Source organism: Mustelus asterias, chromosome 7, assembly GCF_964213995.1.
Source record: "Mustelus asterias chromosome 7, sMusAst1.hap1.1, whole genome shotgun sequence".
Classification (NCBI taxonomy): domain Eukaryota; kingdom Metazoa; phylum Chordata; class Chondrichthyes; order Carcharhiniformes; family Triakidae; genus Mustelus; species Mustelus asterias.
This window is the reverse complement of record NC_135807.1, coordinates 26,993,323-27,005,480: the sequence shown is the minus strand read 5'-3', so window position 1 is coordinate 27,005,480 and position 12,158 is coordinate 26,993,323. Positions and strand designations below refer to the sequence as shown.

Genomic DNA, 12,158 nt, shown 5'->3' with positions numbered 1-12,158 from the left:
GAATCTTGTGCCAGGCTGCAAGCCCATCGCGACTAAAAGTAGGCGTTACAGCACTGAGGATCGGATCTTCATTAGATCTGAGGTTCAGCGGCTCCTCAAAGAAAGGATCATACAACCCAGTGTTAGTCCGTGGAGAGCACAGGTCGTGGTGGTCAAGAGCGGGAACAAACCCCGGATGGTCATTGACTACAGTCAGACCATTAACCGATATACGCAGCTGGATGCGTATCCCCTCCCGCGCATATCTGACATGGTCAATCAGATTGCGCAGTACCGGGTGTTCTCCACCATAGACCTCAAGTCTGCCTACCACCAACTCCCCATTCGCCCAGAGGACCGACAATTCACGGCTTTTGAGGCGGATGGTCGCTTGTATCATTTTCTCAGGGTTCCCTTTGGTGTCACCAATGAGGTCTCGGTCTTCCAGCGTGCTATGGACCGAATGGTGGACCAGAACGGGCTGCAGGCTACCTTCCCGTACCTGGATAATGTCACCATCTGCGGCCATGACCAGCAGGACCACGACACAAACCTCCTGAACTTCTTACGCACTGCATCTCGCCTGAACTTGACCTACAACAGGGAGAAGTGTGTGTTTCGTACGCGCCGTTTAGCCATCCTAGGATACGTGGTGGAAAACGGAGTCATTGGCCCTGATCCAGACCGTATGCGCCCCCTTTCTGAACTTCCCTTACCTACTAGTGAAAAGCACTGAGAAGATGCTTAGGCTTCTTCTCTTATTATGCGCAGTGGGTTCCCAACTACACGGACAAAGCCCGTCCGCTCATTAAGTCCACGACTTTTCCCTTAACGCCAGAGGCCCGATTGGCCTTCGATAAATTGAAAGCCAACATCGCGAAAGCTACGATGCACGCTGTAGACGAGTCCATCCCCTTTCAGGTGGAAAGCGATGCATCTGATTTCGCCCTGGCCGCCACACTTAACCAGGCGGGCAGGCCCGTCGCATTTTTTTCCTGCACCCTCCAAGGCCCCGAAATTCGGCATTCAGCGGTGGAAAAGGAGGCCCAGGCCATTGTGGAGGCCGTCAGGCACTGGCGCCATTACTTGGCGGGAAAACGGTTCACCCTGATCACGGACCAGCGGTCCGTGGCGTTCATGTTTAACAACACGCAGAGGGGCAAGATCAAGAATGACAAGATCTTGCGATGGAGAATTGAACTCTCCACCTATAACTACGATATCATGTATCGTCCAGGGAAGCTCAATGAGCCCTCGGATGCCCTCTCACGTGGAACATGCGCTAGTATACAGGAGGACCGTTTGCACACCCTCCATAATGACCTGTGCCATCCTGGGGTCACTCGGCTCTACCACTTTGTAAAAGCCCGCAACCTGCCTTACTCGGTGGAGGACGTCAGGTCGGTAACAAGGAGCTGTCGGGTTTGCGCGGAATACAAACCGCACTTTTACCGACCTGACCGGGCACATTTAGTCAAGGCCACTCGTCCCTTTGAGAGACTGAGTGTTGATTTTAAGGGCCCCCTTCCCTCAACAGATCGGAATGTGTACTTCCTCAATATCATTGATGAGTACTCTCGGTTCCCTTTTGTTGTTCCCTGCTCTGATACATCCGCTGCCACGGTGATCAAGGCATTCCGTGATCTTTTTACCCTGTTCGGGTACCCCAGCTACATCCATAGCGACAGGGGCTCGTCGTTCATGAGCGATGACTTGAGGCAATTCCTGCTCTCATACGGGATTGCCTCTAGTAGGACCACGAGTTACAACCCTAGGGGTAATGGACAGGTGGAACGTGAGAATGCTACAGTCTGGAAGGCTGTCTTACTGGCGTTGAAGTCAAAAGGTCTTCCAGTCTCCCATTGGCAAGAGGTGCTCCCTGATGCGCTCCATTCTATTCGCTCCCTCCTGTGTACGGCAACCAATGCTACTCCCCACGAGAGGATGTTCTCATTCCCTCGGAAGTCTTCCTCGGGGACCTCATTACCGTATTGGTTGACGTATTCAGGACCCGTCCTCCTGCGGCGACATGTAAGGGCCCGCAAGTCCGACCCGTTGGTCGAACAGGTCCATCTCCTCCACGCCAACCCTCAGTATGCCTATGTGGCATACCCTGACGGGCGAGAGGACACGGTCTCGATCCGAGACCTGGCGCCAGCAGGGGACGTAGCAACCCCTGTCGCTCCCATACCCCCAGTAACAAACCCTTTATCTCTTATTTCTTCCCCGGACACAGCGCGGGCAGCATCGGGACCATTGCTTAACCATTTTACTCCCATGTACAGCTTGCCTGAGCCCAGAAGATGGTCGCCACCGCAGGGCGTGTCAGGATCCCTGGACTACCGTCACCTCAGGGTCAACCGGCCTGTGAGTCCGTGGAAGAACAGCTGGATGCCATTTTGGGGAGAACGCCACCGCAAGTGCCTACTCCGGTGTCACCGCCGGTATTGAGGAGGTCACAACGACGGTGCGGTCCCCCTGACCGTCTGAACTTATAGACTGCTGACACTGTATTCTGTCTTTTTGTACCCTGCCGTCCTTTGTTTTCAAAGGAGGGGTGAATGTGGTGAACCATCGTTGGTTCCCACTGGATAGTACTGAGCCAGGGGCTGGCTAGGACTACAAGGATGTACATATGTTACTGTTGGGTTGTGCTATTGTTGCTGTTGGGTTAGGGTGGGGTTGTTACACCTGTGTATGATACTGTTGTGGCACATCCCAGTCGGGCTCCGCCTCCTGGGAGAGGTATAAGAGTCCCTGCTCTGGCCGGGACCCCTTCAGTCTGGGATAGTGTACATAAGTTCTGGTAGCTTCGTTAACAGTAAATAAAAGCCTTTCATTTACTGAGCTTCAAGCCTCGTGTCTGAATAGCGCATCAGGGGGGTTTCATAGAATGCCTACAGTGCCGAAGAGGCCATTTGGCCCATCGGGTCTGCACCGACTCTCTGGCAGAGTATCTTACCTAGGCCCTCTCCCCTGCCCTATCCCCATAACCCAAACACCATGGGACACTTAGGGGCAATTTAGCATGGCCAATCCATCAAACCTGCATGCCTTTGGACAGTGGGAGGAAACCCACGCAGACTCGGGAAGAACATGCAAACTTCACACAGACAGTGACCCAAGGCCGGAATTGAATCCGAGTCCCTGGAGCTGTGAGACCACATTGCTAACCACTGTGCCACACTCACAGCCAGCTGGAGGGGCGGGGCCAAAAAAGCCAGCAACGGTGGGAATCTTAGATCAGGATGCCCTTTTTAGTTAAATTAATTCAAGTAAATTTAATAAAAGGACCCCTTACCCCCAGACATTGAGTAAGGGGAACACCCTCTAACCCCGACACAGAGAAGCGGAAATCCCCCACCCACACGCCACTGCCCTCCCCCACGCCACAATAAGCAGAAGGAGTAACGTCCCCAATGAAGCACCCTGGCAGTCCCCTCCTACAGTGCCAAGGAACGTCCCTGAACTCACCGGGGGAGGGGGGCAAACTTGGGAACTCACATCTCACTGTCAAGATTTGCATTTCTGGGTTCAGGCGTGATTTAGCAACCATTACGGGAATCTCCCCACACGGTGAACACGGCTGCTAAATCGCAGCCATAGAAGCCAATTGAAAGAAGCCACAAACAGCGAATTGAATGGACAACTCGCCACTTGATAAAGAATGAATGTTGGTCCCCTCACTCCAACTCTTCACCTCCAGTCAAACAGAGATGGGCTTTGATAGGATGTCACTCAAATAACATTGCCTCTGATCATGCAGCACTCCCTCAGCACTGCGCTGGAGCATCAGCCTTGATTTCTAGGCTCAAAACTAAATTTTCATAAAGATGGTCCCACAAACCTCCAAGGCAGGGATGCTACCTACTTAACCCAACTGCTGTTTAATCTTTAGCTCGTCAGATCCAAGACAGCAATCCAAAAGTGTGGCCAGATTGAATTAAGGTTATTAAACATTTATTTATAAATTTTATGAAGTAAGCGTCTTCGGGTGGACTGAGCATCAGCTATCAGGCCAGAATGATTCCACTGTTAAAAACAGCTTGTAAGTGACGCCAGCCAGAACAACTCAGTCAGCATTGCTATTAGAGGTCTCAGTGTCAATTACTGTAAACGTCAAATGGCCCCTTAAGAATTTGTATCATTTTAAACATTGGAGAGTGGCTGTGCAAAACTTCAAAGAATGATATGAGAACTAAATGTGGCAGTTTACTGTCATCATCTATCAGCGTCCCCCCAGTTCCTCACCCCCACCCAACTAAGCTTCTCAATTGTTCATTTCTACTTCTCAGCTTCATGTGAACCATCCTGGTATCTATATTGGGAATAAATAGTGTACACTTGGCCCCATTCACAATATTTTACATTTCTGAACAGAAGCCCTGCTTCTTTTCCTGGTTTGTTTTTCAGTGTCAGGTAATCAAAAAGCTGATTTTAGAGTGTTACACTCTCAAAACAACAGCGACCTGACTCAGAACACCAATGGCTGGATTCTACAGTGGGGAAGAAATGTTCTTGCCACTCCCCCAACATTCCTAGCCCATTGCAAGACTGGGCCGGCAGCTGATGGACCTTAAAAAGCACCGCCCACAACGATAATCTGCTGCCAGTGAGCTCAACAGCCTGAGTGGGACTCCAGTAATTATTATTTTTTAAAATAGCGGGTAAGCTGCTGACTCCAAGACCTGTCGACCTACTGTATTTTGAGAACCGGGTCAAGAGTGGATCAGTGGAATTGCCAACCCTCGTACTGCACCCACCTTCTCACCACTGAAAAGTGGGGAGCTCTTAAATCTAGTCCCAACCTGCAAGCCCAACAAGCCTGCATCCTCAATACATTTTTCTACAGTATTTAGACCTGGACAACATATGCTCGGTACCTTCACTGATTTAGACATATCCCTGATACCTTCTGGAAGGACAAGGTCACTAACTCAGAGATCCTGGAACACACTAATTCAATAAGCATACACTTATTGCTAAGTCAACAGTGTCTGTGCTGGCTCGGCCATGATCGATCATCATATGATTGATACTGTATACATAAAGGCCTTCTGAACAATGAACTGACCACCAGGTCACAATCTCCTGGGCGTCCATACCTCTGCTGCCAGAACACGTGCAAAGGAAATATGAAGTTGGCAGACACTAAGGCCGAAACCCTACCACCTCGCCCGCCCTGAAATCTCAGTTTGGCCTCAGGTGGAATTTTACGGTCTCGCCCAATGGAGGCCGTAAAATTCCGCCCTTACACTGAGAACTGGGAGACAGTCACTGACAGCCATGGCCTCAGGAGATTGACTGTTGGAGGGATATGAGAAGAGGTGAGGAGAAATGGAAGGCTCGGTCCACTAAGAAGAGGGCACTGAGCAAACAGAGGTCAGTGAATCAACTTACAAGATGAAAGCCTGTCAATGAATCTCAGAAGATATTCCCACAATTTGATGGGGTTGACGAAAGATCCTAAGGGTATGGAGATCCCATCTTTATGTCAATTGTGAATTCGCAACAGAGCAAAGTGATAATGTAGAGTTAAAGTTGGGCCCTGAACAAACTCCAGAGACCTTGAATGAGATGCCCTGGAGCAGGTTAACTCATGCTGCATTGGCTTGAAAGCATCTGGAGTTTAGCCACGTTTTAAAAGTGAACAGGAAGTCTTTTGGAACTCTTTATAAGCTGAAGCCAAAATTACATAAATGTGTGGGGGCTCCTACTTACACTCTCAACATGCTTAACATTTTCCGCCAGCAACTTATCTCTGTCCATGTCACAGCTTCTGCCAGCTGTAAGAGTCAGATTTGCGGCCAGGCTATACAAACCGGGTAATGATGGCTGGAAAATCATCACAAGATTAGTGTCTGCTTTAGAAATGAATCCTGAAATTGCTCTATTGGGAATTGAATTTTTAATCCTTGTGGGCGGCAGGACATGTGGAATCCATGGCTTTACAAAAGGCGCTGAGAGTGCAAAAGCATGAAGGTTATGTTAAATCAGTTAAGTCTCAACAAGAGAAGTGTGTCCAATTCTGAGCACTTTAAGAAGAATATCAATGTGGTTGAGGAAATGCAAATCATATTTACTGGAATGGCAAAAGGGATGTGAGACTTTAGTGAATTGGAGAGTTTGGAGACGCTGGGAATGTTCAACTCTGAGTGGAGAAAGTTAAAGTGAGATTTGTTGGAAGTATTGAAAATTGTGAGGAATTTTGATCGAGTAAATATGAAATAACCATTTCCACTGGTTGGATTTAGATTTAAGATCATTGTCAAAAGAACTAAGTGGGATGAGGGAATTTAAAAAAAAATTCTTCCATGATATGTGGGCATCGTCAGTTAGACCAGTATTTATTTCCCATCCTTAATTGCCCTTGAGAAGGTGATGGTGAGCTGCTTTCTTGAACTGCTATAGTCACGGTGCGATAAGGAAGCCAAATCCAGCAATAGTAAAGGAATGTCAACATTGTTGAAAGTCAGAGTTGTTAGTGGCGTTAAGGGGAAATTGCAGGTGGTGGTGTTCCCCTGCATCTGTCCTTCTAAGTGGTAGATGTCACGGGTTTGGCGAGTTGCTGCCACTGTGCATAGGGTGCCAATCAAATGGGCTGCTTTGGCCTGGATGGCGTCAAGCTTCTTGTATGTTGTTTGAGCTGCACTCGACCAGGCAAGTGGAGAGTGTTTCATTGCACTCCTGACCTGTAAGCTATGCATCACCAGCCGGTTCCCTTCATCTGGTTCCCGTTTTTAAAACCCTGTTGTTAACCTTGCTGATGTGACATCATGTCAGCAAAGGGAGAGAGCACCGTTTGTGTGGGGAACCCACCAATGATATTACAATTTATTTAAGTGAGTTTCCCAACCTTTCTGGGTGGAACCTCATTATGCCACCGTAGTGGGTTGGGGAAAATCTGAAAAAAACATCTTGCCGGCAGATTTTGCATCAATGTCAGCATTTGCACCTATGGCAAACATGGGCACAAAATCCTGACCATATCAGTGAGTTATTGTTTTTTTTTTGATTATCAATCCAATCTTAATCACTTGATAGCACCCCAATTGTTAATCAGACAGGGAGAAATGGAGGGCGGTGTGGGTCTGCCAATGATACAGGAATTATACTGTATTAACACCTTTAGAAAAGGATGTATGTAAATTGGAGAGAAACAGCACCTCGTCATTCAATTAAGCACTTTACAACTTTACAGCTTTCTGGACTCAATATTGAGTTCAACAAATTCAGACCCTTATTCTGCCTCCATTTTGCATTTCTTTCCCCCAAGTGTCATTATGTAGTTCATGTTTTTTGCTTTCAGACAACATGGACCTTTTTTCTGCGATTAACAACTACTTTGGACCATTGTTTCTTTCATACCACTATGACGACTCCCTTTGCATTTTGTCCCGTGACATCTTTGTCAGTTAGTCTACCCCAGCATCTAACCAATCCCTGTCCTTCCCATTTGCTGTATCTGACCCTGCCCCCCTTTTTCGCCCATCACATTTCTCCATCTTTCCGGTTCCAGAGAAGAATCGCATTGAACTGGAACTCTGTTTCTCTTTCCACAGATGCTGCCAGACCTGTTGAGATTTACCAGCATTTCTTGTTTATATTTCAGATCTCCAGCATTCAGGGTAGTTTGCTTTTATTTGTGCAAATTGAGATTGTTTTCAAACTTACATTTTTTAATTTTTCAGTTTTGCACGAAAATGGGCTGCTTTATCCAAACCCTCGTCAAATATGCTTTGTTGTTATTATTTTTCTGATGCGCAGGCACTCATTTGATGGTGAATTTATCCCAGCCTAACAAATAATGGTCTTACCTTTTCACCTTTTCCTTGTGAAGTGTAGCTTATCCTGCCCTGGAATATAATGAATATTATCAGTTAAGCTTCCTCGCATTGCAATCAAAAACGCGAACTTAAAAATATCACAATCAAACTGGTCCAATTCTCTTTCATCTTTCTCAGTTATATCATGAACGATCTAAGTACTTAACTTTGTCAAAGAATTGTTGGTCTCTTTGCAAAGGCGATTGTCAATCTCTGGAGGCCTACTTTAAGGGAAGGCACTTGTTAAACACATGCGTCAGGAATTGTGTCCCTTTGCAATTTAAGTTGGGAAATCAGTGAACACATGAAGAGATGGTATAAATGGCTAACACAGCTGTAACCAGGGGTTTTGGAAACTTCTGCTGAGGGATACTATAGTAAGAAGCCTCACAACACCAGGTTAAAGTCCAACAGGTTTATTTGGTAGCACGAGCTTATGGAGCGCTGCCTCTTCACCTGATGAAGGGGCAGCACTCTGAAAGCTCGTGCTACCAAATAAACCTGTTGGACTTTAACCTGGTGTTGTGAGACTTCTTACTGTGCCTACCCCAGTCCAACAACGGCATCTCTACATCAAGGGATACTATAGGGATTTTCCCCCATTTTGAAATGATGGGCGGGATCTTCCCAGCTCCATTGGCTTGGCAAGCCGGTAAGATAGGACCAGAAGTGAAACATTGGGTTCTCGCCCGATTTTCTGCCTCTCTCGATTTTGCCGGCCCCATTATGACAGTGAAATTAGCCTCAAGCCCGGGGAGGCAATGAGGCTGATTTAAATATTCATGACACAGTAATCTGGGCTCACTTGCCTTAGTCCACTCACCGGTCAAGGTCCTCACCGGCGAGGATCATAGATGTTCCCCACCAATGGGGACCAGATGTGATGGGCTTGCAGGTGAGACCAGAGGCCATTGAAGCCCCTGGATGGTTAGGGGTAGGGCCAGGCAATGCCCTTTGGGCAGCGCCAGACTGGTTACCTGGCATGCCAACCTTACACTGCCCACCGGGCACCAGGTAGTGCCAGGACTGATGGGGGTGTGGGGGATGGGGGGAAGGTTCTAAGGGGGGCTGGGCCATGACAGGTGGAGGTAAGGGGGATGGGAGGTCCTTTGGAGTGTGAAAAGGGGAGGCGGTGGACCAGCCCGGTGGCGATCAGGCGGAGTGGCAATCATCCGGGCGGTGATTGGGGGGGTGATTGATGGAGCTGACCTTGGGGAGGCGATCGGCTGCGTCCATGGTTGTAGGAGGCAATCGGGGGTCAATGTCCGTGGGTGGAGGGGAAGTGGGTGACAGATCTCCCAGTATACTGTGCACACTATATACATTGTACACTGGGAGATCAGGGCACCCGCACAATGGCATCCCCAGAACTCAGCAGTCGGCTTCCCGGTGAGCTGTGACTCCACCTTTCCCCCTACTGGTGAAATTCACATTATGGCCTCTGTATTGGACAGAATGTTGTAAATTACCATTATCTATCTTGCTGAAAAAAAACAGATGAGAAAACCTCTTGTTTTTCCCACTTGTTTATTTGAAAAAATTCTACCCAACATGTTTCAAGAGAGTAACTTGAGGAAGTAACTCTGTTAAACAGAAAGGTGCAAACATGTATAGCAGCGAGAAAATGGTTGATGGACGATTATTTAAAATAAAGGGAATACTTCTGTGTGTAGAGTCAGAGAACATGAATAGTTATCGATGACCTTTGCAGTGCCTACAGGGCATCTACTGAATGCTTTATAAATGAAGTGCTTCCTTTTATGCATCATTTATTTGGTGAATATTTGTTTTTTAATTGTTCATGGTTTTTTCATTAAACCAACACCCTTTAATGGAAGGGGGAAGAGAACAACTGGTACAAGGATAATTTTGAGTCAGCTCTGAAGAAGAGATGTATGGATTTGAAACATTTGCCGGAATTTTACCAGCACGTCCACCCTGGAATTCTCTGTTGGTCTTGGGCGGGATTTTACGAGTCTCACCCAGGCAAGGTTGTATAATATCGGCCATTAACTCTGGCTGGGATTTTCCCCAACTACCACCCCCCGACTCCAATGGCATGTTTTCCAGCAGTGAAGGTGGATTTTCCAGTTTGGCTGATGTCTATGGCATTTTGCATGGCTCTCCCTTCCTGCCGCTGGGAATCCACCATGGGAGGGGGAGTTGCCTCCAGTGGGACCAGAAGATCCCACCAGCAAAAAGGACTGGAAAATCTCACCCTTTCTCTCTCCACAGACCTGTTGATTTTTTTTCCAGCATTTTCCATTTTTATATCACTCGTAAAAGCACTAGAATGGGAGAGGAAAGGAGGATATTTTATTTTTACATGGAGAGTTGTAAAGTGAGGATGGGTCAGGTTAAAGGCAGAGACTATTGTAACTTCTGATGGAAAATGTAATAAATATTTGAAGCAGTGGAAGTTGCTGGGCTGGGCTACAGGAGCACAGTGAGATTAGGTTTTGGATTACGCTGACAAGGAGCTAGCATAGAAATGATGGGCTGAATGGTCATTTCAATGCTGGATTCTATCATTATCTGTTTGGTAATGCACCTTATCACGCTAAAAAATCTCAAAAGGTCTTGAAACAATAAAGCACATCAATAACTTATTATGTCGGCAGTCGCAGCAATCATTTTGTGTCAGCAAAATCCTAGAAACATGTTGAGATGATTGGCCAGCTAATCTGTTTTTGGTAGTACTGGCTGAACAAGAAATTGTTGAAAAAAGAGACATGTCAAATCTTTTTGCCTTGCACTCATCAGGACACTTTGCAGGATTGTCAATATAAGGGGCAAAGAACAGAGTCCACTTGCAAGCCAATCAGCACTCACTTATCAAATAGAATAAATTGCTGTTTTCACCTTATACTGGTATTCTTGCGAAGAGACCTGATGAGTGCAAGACAAAAAGCTTTGATGTGTCTCTTTTTTCAGCAATACTCAAGTTCTGTGCTGCCAAATGACTATTTGAACAAGAAATCTTGGTTTCTTTGCCCCTCTTCGAACAATACCACAATATCGTATTTTGCATCCATGTGAGCCCATCTGCAAAGGTGCTTAAAAGTTCAACATTTCAACTGATAATGCAACACTGAAGTGCCAGCTTAGAGATAGAATTCAGGAAGCCGACACCAAGATGTTATCCCACCATGTTACCACCAAAGATATAGAAATTCCATTCAGTCTGTAAGTACTTACTGATTCTCCTTTTTCTCCTTTGAGACCATAAGCTCCCATTTGACCCGGCTCACCCTGCAAGCAAGAAATGAAAACAAGCTTTTAAGTTCAAGTCAATAGCTGTTTAACTAATCACAGGTTTATTTGTATCAATCCATCACAAGCATTTTTCCAGTGGAGTCTGACACAATTACTATCATTTAGTGGTGGCAAATGTGTCTGTGTGTAAAGGGAGGAGGCAAAAGGTTTCACCAAGGTAACCTTCTACATTGAGGAGGCTTTATGAAGTTCAACTTCGGTATTACTTAATCAGTACTTTTTGATTAACTGCATCTTTTCAGCTACATTTTTAAAATTTGTGTTGTGTACAAATCTTAGCCATTCACCTCAGCCTTTCATTGACGACAAAAGGACAACTTGTGTGAAGGGTTTCCCCTTTGAATCCTGTTGAATTGAGTTTCACTCAGGCTCCTTGGTGCCATTCTCGATCGAATATTGTCTTGGTATAAAGGCCAGCTTTTCTTAACTTTTTTACCCAGAGGATGGTGGTGGTCTGGAATGCGCTGCCTGGGAGGGTGGTGGAGGCAGGTTACCTCACATCCTTCCAAAAGTAACTGGATGAGCACTTGGCACTTCATAACATTCAGGGCTATGGGTCAAGTGCTGGCAGATGGGATTAGGTGGGAGTTCAGGTGTTTCTAATGTTTTGGTGCAGATTTGATGGGCCGAAGGGCCTCTTCTGCTCTGTATTATTCTATGATGTCTACTGGAACAGATTGGCGAAGGAACTGACTAGTTCTGCCACACAGATGTTCAGCACTATTAACAGGAAGTTGTCAGGACCCAGATAGTTTGCTGTGTCCAGTGCAATCATCTGTTCCTTAATGTGATGTGGAGCGAATCAAATTTGCTGGACTCTGATATCTTGGACTAACCTTAAGAGGAGGCTGATTAGTATCATCCACTTGGCACATTTGGCTGAAGATGCTTCAGGCTTGCCCTTCACATCCATGTGCTAAGTTCCACTTTGGTTAAGAATGGAAATCTTTAGAAATCAATTGCTAAAATCTTAAACAGTCAGCCTGGTCTATAATTCTAGAGTCCATTTTCAAAGCTTTAATAGCAGTATAGCTGGAAAACAGTGGCAGAATTGGATAAATTCAGTATGGATTTATG

General features: G+C 46.4%; 1 protein-coding gene across 3 annotated transcripts in view; it reads right to left on the bottom strand.

The window, feature by feature from the left end:
• col22a1 (collagen, type XXII, alpha 1) overlaps window positions 1-12,158 on the bottom strand; it is a 339,481-nt gene that overhangs the window by 172,882 nt on the left and 154,441 nt on the right. For all 3 annotated transcript variants that reach the window (XM_078215791.1, XM_078215792.1, XM_078215793.1), the window contains 2 exons: window positions 11,004-11,057; window positions 7,797-7,835 (listed from right to left, as the gene is read on the bottom strand). In XM_078215791.1, the coding sequence (XP_078071917.1) occupies window positions 7,797-7,835; window positions 11,004-11,057 (93 nt within the window). The remainder of the gene's footprint in view (window positions 1-7,796; window positions 7,836-11,003; window positions 11,058-12,158) is intronic.